This window comes from Zootoca vivipara, chromosome 1 (genome assembly GCF_963506605.1).
Source record: "Zootoca vivipara chromosome 1, rZooViv1.1, whole genome shotgun sequence".
In the NCBI taxonomy this organism is placed as follows: domain Eukaryota; kingdom Metazoa; phylum Chordata; class Lepidosauria; order Squamata; family Lacertidae; genus Zootoca; species Zootoca vivipara.
The window spans coordinates 123312840-123330857 of NC_083276.1; the positions used below are offsets into that span (position 1 = coordinate 123312840).

Consider the following 18018-nt stretch of genomic DNA (forward strand, 5'->3'; position numbering starts at 1 on the left):
GGGAGTTGGGAGGGTCTGCTAGTCTATATAGATTGGGGGCCAAGAAATGCCACGAGCAAAGTCTGAATCATTCTGAAACAACTTTAGATTGTTGTGTGTTAGGAAAACAGAGCAAGGACTTGAATATGAACTTTTGCCTGTTTATTTATGGGAGGGGGGAGCTAGATACCGTAATATCTCCATTCCCCTGTGTGTGTGTGTGTGTTATGTGTATATGGTTACAGGTAGGTAGCCGTGTTGGTCTGGGTCGAAGTAAAATAAAAAAATTCCTTCAGTAGCACCTTAAAGACCAACTAAGTTTTTATTTTGGTATGAGCTTTCGTGTGCATGCACACTTCTTCTTATGTGTATATGTGTGTTATGTGTATATGTGTCCCTTTTTTGGCAGAGGGAGAGAAAAGAGCTCCTACGGCCTCCCACACCCAACTATGACTGGCGGGTTCGCGCGGCGCCGCGGAATAACAGAGTGTAGTGACAGGCACCCTTGCCAACCAATCGGCTGCTAATTTTAACTTTCCACGGGCTTAAAAGGCCCTTATGTAACCCAAGCGCCCGCCCGGCAGCGCAGGCCTTGTGACTGCGCGCGGCCCCGCGTCGACGGCCTTGCGCGAGCTCGGCAAATCACGTGCCGAGGGAAGGCGGGGGTGGGAGGAAGAGGGTGGGTGGGGTGAGGCGTCCGCGAAGGAGAGGGGCGCGTCAAGGGGTGGAGGGAAGCGCGTGGCGAGCGCTCCGCTGACAGGCTGAGAGCCCGGGGCCGCTCGGGACCGATTGGGCCGGCCTACGAGCGGGGCGGGGAAAGAGGCGAGGCCTAGCAGTTGACAAGCCGCCGGGAGGGCGGTTGTCTCCGGAGTGGAGGAAGGGTTGGGATGGGGACCGTGAGGGAGACCTAAGCGGCGGCGGCGGCGGAGGGTCGACTATGGCGCGGAGCGGCCGGGCCGTTGGGAAGGCGCTCGCCGCGCGGCTGGCCTTCACTCCGCGGAGAGCCGCTCTCAGGTATGAAAGGCGGGGTCGTGAAAAACTCCGCCCACCGCTCTCTGAGGTGTGTGTGGGGGGGATAGCTCCCTCAGACCCAGAAAGGCCGGCGGTGGGTGCGGGGAGCTTCACCTTTCGCAGCCCGGCCTCTCTTGGGAGCTTTTTCAGACAGGCGAGGGAGGTCACCTCACCCCACCCCCCGGCTCTGAGGGTGGCTCCCTGCCCTTGTTAGGCTTCCTTTGGTTTCCCCTTTCCCCGCCTCTTCTTTCCTCAGCGCGACAGGCAGAAGTTCAACAGGTAGCGTTCGCGCTCGCTTTCACGCTCTCCCCGCTGGGTCGTGCTGTGGGGAGGAGTGGAAAGAGGCCAAGGCTTGGGTACCTGGAGAACTTGGTTCTCTCCCCCACCTAACCACCCACCCTCCTCCACCTGGATCCCTGTAACTTGGTCCTCTGCCATGGAAGAGAAAGCACAGGACAAAGCTGGTAACAAGAAAACAAAACGGAAGAAAAAGCCCGGAGAAGCAAGATGAGTTGTAGGAAGTCGCCTTTAACTTGCCCAACAAAATGAAGCGAGCAGAAGTGTGCATGCACACGAAAGCTCATACCAAAATAAAAATTTAGTTGGTCTTTAAGGTGCTACTGAAGGAATTTTTTACCCCCCCACCTGTTAAACATCTATATATTATATGGAATTAAATGTTCATTGTTGTCGGAACTACTCATATTAAGGGCATAGCTGCCAAGTTTTCCCTTTTCTCACAAGGAAGCCTATTCAGCATAAGGGAATTTCCCTTTAAAAAAGGGATAACTTGGCAGCTATGATTAAGGGACAGGGGGATGTAATAGTGAAATACTTTCACTACGAGACTCTCCTGTCTACCCGCCTGGAGTTCATTAACATTAGTAGACAATTCTCGTAGCGCTTTGCCTGGTTCGCTTGTCTGGAGTGTTTCTGTGGCATCTTGTTTGCAAAACGTTGCTGACTACAAACAAAAAGTGCAAGAAAAGGATATGTTGTCCTATGGCTTTTATTTACAGTGCAGTCCTATGGAAGTAAGTCCCACTGAGCTTGAGAAGACTTACTCCAGGGTAACCATATACAGGATTGCAGCCTCCCATCAATGTTTTTCTTCGACTTCCCCATTAGTATCCAAAGCCACTCCTCCTGCAAAGACCCTTTGTTCTTTGGTACCTGTTGTCTGAGCTTGGATGGTAAACATCATAGATTGTGCATCGTCTTAGCACATTTCTACTTACATTCACCCACCTTTATTCCTTTCCAACTCCCAGACTTTACTAAGAACCTAATGCCTTTGCACTACTATGAGCTGTCATGTGCTGCATGATTATACAGCCCTTGGCCCTTTCCACCCTTTGGATGTTCCAAATCCCTGGGTTTTTTAGCAAGGGTAAAATGTACTGGTAACTACTGATAGCAGAGACCACCTCATACACTACCCCTGTTTCCAAGCCCCAAAGACAGATATTCAACTTGGAAAATAGATTCTTGATAGGGTTATATGCATCAGAAAACTTTCTGATGCCCTCAAGTGATCTATTTTAGCATGTTTGTTGTACATAGTACCGTAAAGAAAGTTAAAAACCCTGCAGGTACTAAAATTGCTCAATAATTACTTGTAACTAGCATCCATTTATTGTTGCTATCAAAATAATGAAGTATCCCCCCCACTGGAAAATTTCCCACCCTGCATCACTAGCCAGAAACCGCCCCCCCCCCATTAATCATTGCATCTGCCAATTAATATCTGTCAATTAATCGTATCTTCTAACTTGGTGTTGATCAACCTTGGGATCCCCAGGTGTTGTTGGACTACAACTCCCAGCATTCCTGACTGGGCATGTTGAGATTTGGAGTCTAGTAACATCCGGTTGATAGTGATAATCTCTCTAGCCGCAAGGTTTTTATTCTATGGTTTGCTGATTAAGTGGGAAATGCTTTGAATTAATGTGCCTGTTGCTACAGTAAACGCAGGGGCAAAACTAAGCTTTATTTCACCTGGGTTAAAGACCCAGTTAGGCACCCCCCACACGTGCATTTGAGTACACACACACAGAGGTTGGGAGTCCTCTGGAGGCTTCACCCTGGGCAAAAAACCCCCGGCTATCCCCCCTGTAGTTACAGCATTAGTTAACATATATATTTAAGAAGTTTAAATCAGTTGCCTTTCAAAAATGTTATATAATTACAACAGTCTGTACAGTGGTGCTTTCTAAATTGCTTTTTTGAGGTATTAAAGCCTTTGCATTTGAACTTTACTCTTCACTTCGTCTTGAATAGCTGGTGTATGAAAATCTAGAGTCACCACATCAGTGTTACTCAGAAAAAGTATGCCTTTGAAATTGGTACAACAGTACGCTAGTTTTTGTCTCTAAACAACACTTTGAAACATTGATAATTTGAATTCTGTGATTCATAGATTACCTTTTTGATTGAGGAGATCAGCTGGGAAAGGTCAAGTTCATTTTTAACTTCTTATCCTTGTGCCTGTTCAATTCTAATGTTGTACAGTAATTCTAATCTAGTTTTATAGCTGAAGCTATACATTTAAGGTTTTGATGAGGACATACTGTGAAAAGCTTCACAGCTTTCCCTTGATACATAGAGGATTCCCAGCCAGTAAGCTAAATTACACACACACACACACACACCCAACATACACACTTTGAAATCTCAACTCATAACTTTACATATGTGAACACTGATCTTCTGGTGAAGGATGGTATAGAAATTTAATAAATAAAATGTCAGGGATCCCAGTTGGATCCATATGGCTGTTTCCCCCCAACCACATCCACTTACCCCACACCTGACATCATAAGTGACATACAGTAATGTAAAACCTCTGAGAGCTCAAAGTGATCTCTCAATTGTTCTTTATCTGCAGTTCATTGCTCCAAGCGGGGGAAGCTGTTTCCATTGAAACCGGTGCTGAAGCCTAACATTCTGATTAATTTTGCATTCAGTGTTGTTTCCCAAAGAAAATTGTTAGCAGTTAAGTGAAATATCAGAAATCTGGTCAGAGTTCACTAGATTAAAATGAAAAAGAAAAATCCTGCACACAATAGAAGCTTCAGTGTTTAGTTTGCAAGTTAAAATAATTGGTTCTGCTAAAGAACGTGGTTATTTTGCCATCAAGCTAAGTAGAAGATATCTTAATTGAAATCCCAAAAGAGTTGTTAGCACATGCTTGAGTACATATATTAAAATACAGCATGTGCCCTAATGTTTTTGTTCTGGACACAACATTGAGGGATTTTGAGATCAGAAAAAGCGCCCTACTTTTTCTGATTTTCTCAGAAGCTTGCGAGTATGGCTGCAAGTTAAAACAAATTTATGATACAACAGTTATCAGCTATGATAGCTAACACGAACCACTGTGTTTAGAGAGGGAATATGAATTCTGGATACTGAAGGACCACTATACAAAATGGTCATTGCTATAGTATCTTCCTTCTGGACTTCCAGAGACACCTGACTAGCTTTTCTTAGGAGTTTATGACAATACTGAATTATGTAAGAAAATTATGCAATAACATTATTTAAGTGACTGCCTTTCAGGGTCTTTCACATATATTACCAGCACTATTACTTTGGGGGTAAGAATTTAGATGTCTAGGGGAGGAGGGCTTTATTTATGGATAAATGTTGATATTTCAAGCAGTGTGAAATTGCTTTTGCCACCATGGTTAAGTTTTGAAAATCTAGATGCTTTCATTCTAAGCCAGCAACATTTGTACCAGTGCAGATCTGTGGCATGTGTGACCCTCAGGGGTAGGGAGAAATTTCCCCTGACCATTACCAGCAAGTTTGTCACAGAAGATGTTAGAAGACTCCTATACAAGATTGCTCTTCTCGGTGTGCTAAGAAGGGTGAGAAAACATTTTGGTACAGAGGAGCATATGATTACTACTTCTAGTTCGCACAATCCCTGTCTGTGCAAGAACAATAATTACTGTTTTCAAGGATGTGTGATTCAAGCTCATTTTACTGTTTTTATAGCAGAAAGGGACAAAGTATTAGAGGTGCTATAGGGCAGTTCAAACAGATGAGCATAGAGTAACGTGGCCTCAGACTGACTTGGAGCCAAGTCTTAAGGGGTGGATGGCCTTTGTAGTGTACTGTTGCCAGGTTCTTTCTCATGACTGAGATATATTTAGGTTGTCCTAAAAAGTTAGCCTAATCCTGAACAGCTTGCAAGCTATGATTGTCCTTGTGTTACATTTTGATTTAATGAGCGAGATCCAACTGCGATGTCCTGCTTGTGCAACAGCCTTCTACTTGCCAAATGGGACTTGCCCTTCCTCTTCTCCCCGTAACCCTTCAGCTCCCCAATCGGCTCCAGAAATACTGGAGAACCCTCTGGAGCAGATTGGAGGGCTTCAGGGAAAGGAGATGGGGCAGCCTTCTGGCTTGACGCTGGATCTTGCACATTGTTATTTAGATAAATTATAAATTATTTTGTTAAGCATGGGCCAATTCTAATAAAAAATTTAAATCATTGCAGGCATTTGACTTCTTGGGAAATTTTGTTGAGCAAGGCCCCTCTGCTTCAAGTACCTGGAACGCACTGTGTTTTTTCAAGAAGAACTTTTTTCAACATTACTTCACCATTTGGGAACAAAAGGAAAGAATATTCAGAAAGAAGAATTATAGGGTTTGTATACAAATACAATTTGTATTTGAATGCATGGTGTTGATTTGCATGGCCAAATATTGATCAATGTCTCGACTTCTATTGGTTTTGCCCAAGATGTGTTTACTTAAAATTGATTCAAGTCTTATTTCTTTGTGAATTACTTCATTCTTTTGAACAATTTACATTCACAGATAGTCACGTTATGAGGCAAACATGGGACTCTCATCTCCCTCTTTGCAGCATAATTTTTTATATGGGGATGTGGCAATTGCAGGGCACAACTAGCAAGCAGACTATATTATCCCTTCACTGAGATCATGTTGTTGTCTAATTTAGAAGCAAATATATTGTACAGTGCAGTTTAGAAAGAACATGGTGTGCTTAAATTAGGTGCACCATATAGTGTAATATTGTCACACCAGTACACATGTGAACGTTTCTTTACTAATTTGGAAGGCAAGGGTATTTAATAAATTTGACGAAGCTATTATGTTTTGCACCCACGCTGAGGGTTTTCTGGTTCGTCATCCCCTTGTATCCATGGAAATCTGTTCTTCAGAATGGGGTTTTTTGGGAACAGCACAGAATACAGGTTTGGAGGGCTGCAGCAAGAGAAGATAATTGTCCAACTGGAAGTTGTTTTCTCTGTGTGCAAAGTATCTTTTGGATCCAAACCACAGAATGGCTCTTTGCTTAAAGTTATAAAAACTGCTACACTGTTTTGAAACAGTTAAGCAGTCTTCACGTTTACAGTGAAAGGATTCCCATACATAAGTAGGTTACCATAGTTGAGTTGCTGAAGCGTGTATTTCTGTGTTAATAATTTGCAGAGCTGTACTGGCAATATTAATTTTGGTAGAAATTGCTATGCTGTTACAATGTGGCTTGAAGTGTAAAAATAAACCACTTGAGTCAAAGAACACCATAGAGTGAAGGAGACTATTACTGTATGTACATTTACATGGAAGTAATTAAGCTTCACTGAATACAGTGGAGTTTCTTCTGAGTACATTCATAGGATTGTGCTGTAAAACAGGTTTGAGCCTGATTTAACTCCTATTGAAATGAATGGGAAAGTGAAAATACCAAACACTTAAGGTAACTGTGGTCCATTGTATGCTCAGCAATTTCTGAGTAGGGAAGGGAAAGCCTTAGCGTTTTGCCCTTATCATAAAATAAACTTTAGTTGGGTCAAGAAAACTGGAGTAGTTTTGGTTTTTTTGGCTTTGTTAAAAAAATGTGTGGACCAAAACTATATATAAATGTTAAAAGGCTACAGGAGCTAGTGGGACCCCAAAGAAAAATATTACCTGCCCTTCCTACAAGGTGCTCAAGGTTGGCGCACATATTTCTTCATCCTCCATTCATTTTTATCTTCCCAGATGCCCTGTGAGGTAGCTAATGTGTGTGCGTAAGAGATGCATTTTATGACTGAAGAGCTCAAGCATAGGAAAGCACAAAAATGATGCAAGACTTGGCCATTTGAGTACTGCTTATAATAATAAGTTCCACTTTTCTTGTTGTCAGGTATTCTATGCAAGAAATGTATGATGTGGTAGCAGTTGTAGGCGAATACAAGAACTTTGTGCCATGGTGCAAAAAGTCAGATGTGTTATTCAAGCGCTCAGGATATTGCAAGGCACACTTAGAAGTTGGATTTCCTCCTGTGTTAGAGAAATACACTTCGGTTTGTACACTCGTGAGACCTCATATGGTTAAGGTAACGATTTTTTAAAGCATCTTGTATTGTTTAATTCAGGGGTAGGCAACCTAAGGCCCGTGGTCCGGATGCGGCCCAATCGCCTTCTCAATCCGGCCCACGGACGGTCCGGGAATCAGCGTGTTTTTACATGAGTACAATGTGCCCTTTTATTTAAAATGCATCTCTAGGTTATTTGTGGGGCCTGCCTGGTGTTTTTACATGAGTAGAATGTGTGCTTTTATTTAAGATGCATCTCCGGGGTATTTGTGGGGCATAGGAATGCGTTCATATTTTTTTTCAAAATATAGTCCGGCCCACCACGTGGTCTGAGTGACAGTGGACCGGCCCACGGCTGAAAAAGGTTGCTGACCCCTGGTATAATTGCTTGCAGCTTTCCTGCCATTCTGTTATATGTAGACAGGTGTGCTTGTTTAATAGAGAATGCACACACAGTGGTACCTCGGTTTATGAACACAATTGGTTCCGGAAGTCGGTTCATAAACCGAAGCAAACTTTCCCATTGAAAATAATGGAAAGTGGATTAATCCGTTCCAGACGATGAAAAACATCCCCTAAAGCAGCAATTTAACATGAATTTTACTGTCTACCAAGAGGTTTCTGAGGCCTATGGAGGCCTCCACGGAGGCATCGGAGCGTTCGCGACTGGGACCAGCCACGGAAGCGCTCAGATGCCTTCACGGAGGCAAACTGCGCAGAAAGGATACTTTTCCCGATGCAAGTGCCCTGCGCTGCGGCCGCGTCTCATTCAAGGCGGCTGAGAACAGTGCGGGAAACCCGGGGGGGGGGGTGTTTCCCTTCGGAAGCTCTTACTTCGCGCGTAGAAAAGGGCTCCCAGCAGCAGCAGCAGCAACAGTGGTGAGAGGCTTGGCGAGTTGTTTCGCTGCACGGCGGCAGCGCTCGCAGCTCTCCTTCCCTCTCTCTCCGCGGTGCCGGACGGGCGACCTTCCTCCTCCTCAGAGCAGCCGCCGCCACCACCAGGCGTCAGGACTGGCCGGGGTGGCTCGCAGTGCGTTTGGCTCTGGTTGGAACGGCGGCAGCTGCTTCTCTCAACCCTGAGCCGACGTCTCTCTCCACTCCGCAGGGGCGCAACGGTGAAGGCCTGGCCTCGCGGACAGGTCAAGAGAAGCGAGGCCGGGCCTTCACCATGGGAAAGTTCGCTTCAGTTTATGAACGCTTCAGTTTATGAACGCTTCAGTTTATGAACAGACTTCCGGAACCAATTATACCCCTGCTTCGGGTTAAGTACGCTTCAGGTTGGGTACTCCGCGGACCCGTCTGGAACAGATTAATCCACTTTCCATTACTTTCAATGGGAAAGTTCGCTTCAGTTTATGAACAGACTTCCGGAACCAATTGTGTTCATAAACCAAGGTACCACTGTAATTGGAGATGCTAGACTTTGAACCTGGAACTCTCACTGAGCCGTAGTCTCTAACCCAGGCATCCCCAAACTTCAGCCCTCCAGATGTTTTGGACTACAATTCCTATCTTCACCGACCACTGGTCCTGTTAGCTAGGGATCATGGGAGTTGTAGGCCAAAACATCTGGAGGGCCACAGTTTGGGGATGCCTGCTCTAACCATACCCTTGGGACTTTTATTCCCCCCCTCTGCTTCTCTGGGCTTAAAAAGGAAATAACAAATGAGAAATTATATAACACTAGCTGGCCCTGCACGCGTTGCTGTGAAATGGAGGGTAATAGCTCCCCTTCAGGTCCCCCTGAGCCTCAGAGTCCCCCTGAGTCGAGGCGAGATACTGTGGAGAGGGCAGGTTTCATCCCTGTGTCTCCCCCCCCCACCCTGTTCTGACCCATTACGTATCCCTGCCCTCTATTTGGACACCCCATCCCCCCCAGGCAAGCCCCTACCTCCACTTGGCCTAGTCTGGAAAGCGGCCTAGTCTGCAAAGCCGAGGTGAGATACTGTGGAGAGGGCAGGTTTCATCCCTCTGTCTCCCCCCACCCTGTTCTGACCCATTACGTATCCCTGCTCCCTATTCGCCCCCCCCATCCCCTCCAGGCAGGCCCCTGCCTCCACTTGGCGGTGTTGGTTATTGGTGGGGGCCTAGGGGTCTGATAATGGCTGCCTTGGTGGTTTCAGTTGCTTGGTTGATGATGTCATTTGGTTTGTGGGTGTGGCTTAGATTTCACAAGAAGGGAGGGGGTGGAGGAGGGTATTACGCCACTTGAGGGCGCTGTTTGACTTTGTGGAAAACCAGGTCTATACCTGCCCAGGTGTGTGATTTGAGGGATTTTTGTCCCCAGCAACGCTCGGGGAATATCTAGGTCTGAGGGTTTTGAATCCAATGCAAAAGTGTTGAAACAGTTAACCTTTTTCCTAGGCATCATGCACAGATGGAAAACTATTTAATCATCTTGAAACAGTGTGGCGCTTCAGTCCAGGAATCCCTGGCTATCCAAGAACGTGTACCTTGGATTTTTCAGTAAGTATGAGAATAATCCTTCCAAACTCTTCAGACTACCGAAATATACCTTTAAAGCCACAACAAGCTGTGCTTGCATGTCACACAAAACTATAGTTTAATGCAGGGACAGCCAGCATGGTGCACAGTAGATGCATAGCTGCCAAGTTATCCCTTTTTTTAAAGGGATTTTCCCTTATGCTGAATAGGCTTCCTCGCGAGAAAAGGGAAAACTTGGCAGCTATGAGTAGATGTTGTTGGACTACAGCTCCTGTTAACCCAGCCAGGCTCACTGATGGTGAGAGATGAAGGAGTTGTAGTCGGACAACAGCTGCCGGGCACCACGTTGACTACCACTGGTTTAGTAAGGTGTGAAAGAGGAGGAATGAGCTGCAGTGAACCTCAGATTTGTGCACTTCCTTCCTCTCCCTGCTGCATGGTTGGGAGGGGTTTGGAAGCGCTTGCTTAACTGCCATTTGTTATGTCACCCAAATCAACAAAGTCTGGTTAACACTGACTGTGATTTGGCATTAGCTTGTACAGAAGTAACCATGGTTGTTGAAGCTTGGCTTGTTTAAACTAACCATAGTTAGGATCTGACCCAGAACTATAGTTAGATGACGTGATAAGCCAGGGATATTGCTAGGTAGTTAAAAAGACTGGGGCCCAAGCCCATGACACAAATTTGCTTGATAATTTGCATGATAATTTCTGTGTAAAGAAACAAATTTAGATGGCATACATTAGTACAGCTAGGTGATTTTTGTCAACCCTGTTTAAGTAAAAAAAATACTCTGAACACGTGCAGTTTTACATTTTAAACTCACTTAAATCATAGCACCATCTTGATTACTCAGGAATACGCATATTGTTTGGGAAACATATGATATAGTGGTACCTTGGTTCTCAAACTTAATTCGTTCCGGAATTCTGTTCCAAAACCAAAGCGTTCCAAAACCAAGGCGTGCTTTCCCTTAGAAAGTAATGCAAAATGGACTAATCAGTTCCAGACTTTTAAAAACAACCCCTAAAACAGCAATTTTACTATCTAACAAGACCATTGATCCATAAAATGAAAGCAACAATCAATGTACTGTATTATAAAATAAAGAAGACAGTATTGCAGATGATAAAAATATAAATTATTATTTTTTCTTACCTGCACTGATGATAGTCATTCTTTGGATGGTTTTTTTTTTAATCCATTTCCACAGTCCTTCAATCAGTAGCTGAACTGGGTTCCACACAGTCACAAAAACAAATTAACCAAAAAAGCCTCAAAAACAAATACGCAAAATAAATAGAAAAAACAAAAGCGCCAAATTTAATCCGTTCCAGAAGTCCTTTTGACTTCCAAAATGTTTGAAAACTAAGGCACAGCTTCTGATTGATTCAGGCGCCCTGGAAATAATAGCTGACAGCTGCATCAGACATTCGACTTCTCAAAAACGTTCGAAAACCAGAACACTTACTACCGGGTTTTCAGCGTTTGAGAACCAAGGTACCACTGTGTTTATTTTTAAAAAGAAAAGTAGCAATATGTACATGCCTAGTCAGCTGCCTCCCGATGATAGAGTGCTTTAAAAAATAAGAGAGGATGATGCAGTGACCACTGTCATGGGACATGTTTGCCGCTACCCCCATTTTCTGCTGTTCTCTGGGTGTTCATTTTGGAGAAGCTCTGGTTGTGCCACTTCTGTTCCTGCGTGTTACAGCATGTCCCCAGTTGTCCTGTAAGCCAAAAAGATTTTTCTATAAAGTTGGGAATGGGGAAGAGATTTGAGGCCCAGTACAGTATAAAAGACCTGGGGTTCTGGCTTTCAAGGTCACCCCTTATAAATAAAACCTGTGTGCCACAATGTGGTTAATCAAAAGGAGATGTGAAAGCTTCCAAACTCCATGGGAGGAGGGGAGCACAAGTCTGATACTTGTAAACTGCAGTTTAGTACAATGTGCAAATGCTGTCAGTGTGTTGCTCCCAACTGTGTTTATTTTAATTAAAGAAGCCAAAAATGACCTGAATTCTAAACATGCCTTTTAAACGTGTATACATAAACATAAATTATTATAAACTTTAAAGTTTTCTTTCTGCTAGGGGAGGCATGTGAAATATCTCCACTTCTAATGTGTTTATTTTCAAATTATGAAAGAATGCTGATTTCTAAATAGCTTTGAATACACTTTGGGGTACTGGAAAACTATTAATTGTGCTTTCCTTCACTAAGCAATTCAACACCATTGTTTGTGTTGTTTCTAGCTCATCATTCAAACTTAGTTTGTTTTAAAATTAATATTTTTTTTCAGAAGATGGATTCTCATTTGTTACTACTAATTTGTAGTTTCAACATAGGGCCAGGATCCAAAGTGCCATTTCGGGCACACCAAGGAGCTTGGGCATATCTTTCAGGTTTTTCCATTTTCAACAGCAGATTTGGGGTGGGGTAGGTGCAAGGGGCTTCAGAGGGGGAGAATGTTCAATATTTTTGTGCAAGTGGAAATCGGTTCAATCAATTGTTTTATTTGTGTGTATGCTGCCTTTCCAAAATTAAAACCCTGCTCAAGCAGCTTGCAACATATAAAAAATTACATTATTACAAACTTAACAAAAGCAGTCATAAACAATAAATAAAACATCAGGAAGTACACAACCAAATTGAACCGTTTCCTCATAAATCATAAGATCTAAAATGTACAAAAATTTAACATCAATAAGAGCAACAACCCCCACCCTAAACAAAATTCCTAAACAATACCCCAGCCCAATAATCTGTTCAGTAGCCTCAGCTCTTTTAGCTGGAGTCAGTCAGGGGTCACCGTCCCAGGTCAAGTGGAAAAAGGCCTGCAAGGCAGGGAGCAGGTCTTCTGGGACTCACAGCCAAGAGAATACCAAGGTTGGCTGTCACTCAATGAAATGACAGGCTTTCCCTCATATCCTGATGTTGCTGCCTTGAATGTTGTTGTTATTACCCCACCCATCTGGCTGGGTTGCAATGAAATTGTCCAGACTGGTCACATTGGTGCCTAACCTAGTAGAACTATTGTAAATTCTACGGTATATCACAGGCCTCATAAACCTAAGTAGTATATTTTTTCATGAATTTCTTCCTGGAGTCTATAAACTTATTAATAAACCAGTGCACTTTTAAATGCACAATATACTGGTAGTCTGTCCAAAAGTTCTGCTACCACCTGCTATTGACTCCCTAGCTTCCTTTTTTTGTCCTTCTTTTTAGAAAGGAGCACAGCTTGCATGATGAGATCATTTCTGTAACTTGAGAATTTGTTTAATTTCCTTTTAGCTACATTGGTTTGAGAATTGCCATGCAAGTTCAAACTAGTAAAAACCAAACCGTTGCAAACAGTTCATTTATCCAAGGGCTGTTTTTGAGTTCTTCCACATTTTAAATCTAGTCATCTAGTGCAACCCCCTGGAATGCAGGAATCTTTGGCCCAATGTGGGGCTGGAATCCACAAACCTGAGATTAAGAGTCTCATGCTCTATTGACTGAGTTATCCCTTCACTTTGCGTATTCTGACTTTTTGTCAAAGTTTAAGAAGAATTAATGTGCGTTGCTATGCATGCTCAGTCACACTTTCCAATTCTGGTGCTTCTGAAAGTCTGTAACTGCTGTTTGCAGCATTTAAAACAACAGCAACAGCCTTATTTTTACAAACCATCTTCAAACCTTGCCAGCAAAGGAAGTGAAGCATGTGGCTATTCTATAGCACTTCCTGATCCTTCATACTTTATGCAAATTAGTTGAACCTTCTTAATAAACTTGGTTAACCATGTATTTTTTGTTGTGTTCAGTTAGTACCTGCACAAACTACTCTTGGCTTGGCTCAGATAAATTTAGAATGAAATTGAATGTTACATTGCCAACCCCGTCTTTTCTTCTTGTCTGCCTCTAACACTAATGCGAATATTGAGTGTGGTTGCAGCTGCAAATAGGTGATCAGAAGCAGGGTCCTCAATTCTAATCCTGCCCTGCTGATAGTCTCCCCCCCCCCAAGTGTTTGTCCTAGCTGGGCTCTGCAACTGGAGCTATGCTAAGGAAAACTGCAGCGAAGAATCAGCATGTGAAGGTTTTTTAAAAACTCTTATCAGTGCCCCTCACCCGCTCCACCCAATTATCTCAGCACACAAATTTGTGCTTGCTGTGATGATTCTAGTTCTGCCTTCACATATGTACATGATTGCATATTTGGCTGCAAAACTTTTGAGTGGTTCTACCAGAATAAATCCGTTTTTTAGACATTGCATAGTCTGGCATGAAGAGTGAAATGTTTAATGCTTGTGTCTGAATTTCCACAGCAACCCACCACAACCTGAAGAATAAGGGATGGATTTCTAGCCAAAAGCTTTCAAATTAACTCCCCCCGCCCTGTGTTTTTGGGATTCCACTTTTGAAATATTTTCTTTGCTATAGTTGAGGATTATTTCCGAATACAATAGCTAAGCATCTTGAAAGCTTGCTAATGAACCTGTTTCATTGTTTTCAATTTGATTTTGTCATGACTGACGACTGAAGTGAGGCTGTAGATAACAGCAGACTGTTGAAGACAGATAAGGCCAGATATAGAAAGGCCAAAGGCCTGGTTACAGAGGAACACATTGCCTGGTGCCTAAAGACCTCCTGGACCTCTCGCTTCTTTAAGAGTAATGTCCTTAACAGGCATACATTCTCAGTAACTTCATGCATATCCTTATAGTTTGGGTTGCAACCATGTGTTGCAATATGACAGTGGCAGTAGTGGTATTAGTTTTCATTTATTGAAAGTGAGCGGTTTAATTCCTGTGTCAGCAGAAAGGTAGTGTGCAGTTTTTTTCATGTCAGGTATTAAAATTTCAGCCTACATAAATTCTATTGGTGAAATTCAGTGGTGATGCTTAAGCAAGTGAAATGCTATCCACAAAAAGGTATTAGGAGACCTGATGGAAACTCAAGACTGCCCAACTGCAGAAAATCAAACAAAAAGAGAAACTTACTCCACACTGAAGCGTTTTGTGTTTACATTGGTATGTGGCTGTTAGCACCTAAATTCAATATGCACATAAAGATAAGTGGAAGGCAAAATGCAGAGCCACAGCTAAAAACTTTTCTGTATAAGGTGGTTTCATTAGCTGCAAGTTGAGGGAGCCTAACATGAGAAGATGCAGCCAAGAGGAAAATAGAGAGGTACTATCCTATATAATAAAGTGCAAGTGTCTCTGCTGTCTCCCTGCCTGCTTCCCTGAGCCGTAGCGCATCGGGGGACAGAGCCGAAGATCAGCGGGCGCTGTTTGCCGGGGTTGACAAGCCCCGGCAAGCAGCGCCCGCCGATCTTCGTGTCCCAGGGCTTCCCCCTCCGTTCCCGCCCGGCTAGCGCCTGTTTACTAAACGGGCTGAATGAAACTAGTGGTTCCATAATTGCCTTGAATATATTTGGCCCTTTGCTGAAATTGATGCAGAAAAGAATGGGTCTAGCCATCTTTTTGTGAGTGATACAACTTACCTTTTGTCTTTACAGATTTCTTTTGAGTTTCGTTCCCTTCTACATTCTCAGCTTGCCACACTGTTCTTCGATGAAGTTGTTAAGCAGATGGTTGCAGCATTTGAAAGAAGAGCATCCAAGTTGTACGGTCCAGAAACAATCATACCCCGAGAGCTAATGCTTCACGAAGTGCATCACACATAAAAGGGGGACATTAGTCTTAAACTGCTTGGACATCGTGTTTTTACATGAAGTGTTCTCTCATGTGGGCGTCCAGTCACATGGGAATTTGAAAATTATGTATACTACTACTGTACAACACAGGCCTGTAAGATGCAGATGTATATAATATAAAGTTTCAATCAAGTGCAATTATAAGGTGCTGATAAAGAGTGGCAGCTATAAACTACACCAAAATTGCCTTCTTCCTCTTGCCAGTTTTTATGAAACTCAGCACTACGTCTACTGCCTAATGTTTTGCAGTGTTTCTAATATTTACTATTGGAATCAAGTTTTAAGTTATTAGTCTTTTGAATGCATATTTAAGTTATTTTTGCTATTCAGGAAAAGCTTTAAATTAGCACATATAATTCTGAGAACTAATTTCTCAGTATGTGTAACTATACTTAGTATGGAATGTTTAGTGTGTAAGTGGAATGAATATATAAAGGGCTCTTTTAATCAATAAACATGTATGACATTGTGATGTGCTTTCACAAGATTCTAGCAGGTAAATCTGTTGGGAGTCATGAATTCAAACTTTAAAGTGACTTGAGTTTCACAGACCTACCGTGTTTCCCCCTTTTTAAAGCGTAGTCATAAAATAAGCCATAGCAGCATTTCTAAGCATTTGAGAAATATAAACCGTACCCCGAAAATAAGCCATAGTGATAGGCGCTGTGTGGAAGAGAGCACTGAGCTCCCCGAGTCAGCAGCAGCAACGCCGGCCGCAGCAGTGTTTGCTGAGTCCTTTCTTGCTTTTGGGACTTGGTTACTGTGCTGGCTTGGGATGGTGTGTGTGCAATTGCTGTTGCTGCTTCGTGTTTTTCAGCTGGATTCTCTGGGTTCTAAGCACTTTCCCCCGTTTGTTTGCGAAGCAGCACTCGGCTGCAGCCCCTGCCTCTCCCGGCGGCTGCATCGATCCCCAGGAGGCTGCATTTGATCGCTATCTCCTTTTCTATTTCTTTTGTCTTTGAGCACCCGGCCCCGCCCCCTCTCCCCTTCGTGGAATGAAGAACGGAGTTTTAGCAGCATTTCCTCATTATAAAAAAAAGGTCAGGAACTTTTACTTTAACCTCAAAAATGGGATATTTCCTCTCTCTAAAAACAACTCTGACCTGAACACCAATAAAACAGGGGTAGATCACCTCCAGTTTATAAATCCGCAAGTAGATCGCAGTCTCCTGGAAGTTGGGCTCTATACTTTGGCTGATTGCAAGCCTTTGCATCTTTAAAAAACAAAAACCATGCGCTTCTCAGTCTTAATTTTCCTTTAATTCATCCCCCTATACCCTCCTCCAACCATTGCCTCCTTCCATTCCTTACCCCCCTCCCTCTCTCCCCACTTCCCTCACTCCTGTGCGATCTCATTGCTTTTTCTGTTGTGTTGTCTATTTTATATTTAATATTATTACCCTTTATGATATTTTTTCCCTTGCGATAATTATTTATTTTTTATCTTTAACTAACTTTCCTTTCCATATTTTTCCATATATAACTCAACACTTTCCCATTCCTTCTTAACTCTTTGGATAGAGTGCCCCCCCCATTATTGTTGTTAATTTTACAATTCCTGGATTTTTTATGGAACCGAACAGTTTGGGTGCTTCAGAATGTGCCTTCTGTTGCTACAGGGCTATGGGGCTTCACTATTTGACCCCCCCCCCAGGTTGGGATTTTTAAAGTAGTTCTGTGGGTCCCAGGGCGCAGAATCACCCCCGATCCTTTCTTTTGTCTAAACAGACCTCTTCCCCCCTAACTTTGGAAGGCTGTGCTTCAAGGGTGATACCAGGGGTTTTTAAGACCTGCGCCTCTTAAGGATTGTTACGGTCCATAACTTCCATTGCTTTCTACAGGGTTGGGGGTTTAAAGCACTGCCACCACCCCCCACCCTGCAGGCGCTTGGAACTGGCAGCGCCAACAACGCGCCCAGCAGCGCGCAGAAGAGAGCACTGAGCGTCCTGAGCCAGTGGGTCCCAGTTGTACCAGCACTTTAAAAAAAAAAGACACCCCCTGAAAATAAGCCACTGTGTGTTTTTTTGAGGGAAAAAAGTTATAAGACGGTGACTTAAAAAAGGGGAAACACGGTAATTGTATATTACAGTACAACTTTGCTAGGATAAAACATACTATTTATTCCCTTTGTCTAGACTAGAGCAAAATTTTGGGCAATCCTCTCTACAGCTAGCACTGAATTTTGACATTTCCCGAAGTTGTATAACTGGCTGTGCAGCTCAATGTATCCTTTTCAACATATTCCTAAAACTGTTTCAAGATTACTACCTTTACCTAGGAAGAGTCTTTAGGCATCACAAGACAAGCATTTTATCTTGAGTGATGCTAAATACCTCGGGTTGCACAAATTTAAAGTAATAAAGCGAAGAATGTAGCTGCCTAAACTGATAGCTCTTAATCTTGAGCAAGAACAAGGAGCTATTTAGGCTAACCATTCTCCCATTCCTACAAAAAAAAAAAGTGTTTTAAGAATGATGGGCATCTGGCTTTGTACTCCAAGAAATGTTTTCAGGCTCACATATGCGATACAAAACAG

General features: G+C 43.1%; 1 protein-coding gene across 1 annotated transcript; it reads left to right on the forward strand.

The window, feature by feature from the left end:
• Nucleotides 1-850: 850 nt before the first annotated feature.
• On the forward strand, nucleotides 851-17985 carry COQ10B (coenzyme Q10B). Its single transcript, XM_035136683.2, has 5 exons — nucleotides 851-993; nucleotides 5498-5647; nucleotides 7157-7349; nucleotides 9693-9794; nucleotides 15285-17985. The coding sequence occupies exons 1-5, from the start codon at nucleotides 917-919 to the stop codon at nucleotides 15450-15452; spliced, it is 690 nt and encodes a 229-aa protein (XP_034992574.2). The 5' UTR covers nucleotides 851-916; the 3' UTR covers nucleotides 15453-17985.
• Nucleotides 17986-18018: the final 33 nt, after the last annotated feature.

Coding starts and splice junctions, on each gene's coding strand:
- COQ10B (XM_035136683.2), top strand. CDS start 917: ATGGCGCGGAGCGGCCGGGCCGTTGGGAAGGCGCTCGCCGCGCGGCTG. Junction 5,648..7,156: donor TCAGAAAGAAGAATTATAGG/GTTTGTATACAA, acceptor TCTTGTTGTCAG/GTATTCTATGCAAGAAATGT. Junction 7,350..9,692: donor TGAGACCTCATATGGTTAAG/GTAACGATTTTT, acceptor CCTTTTTCCTAG/GCATCATGCACAGATGGAAA.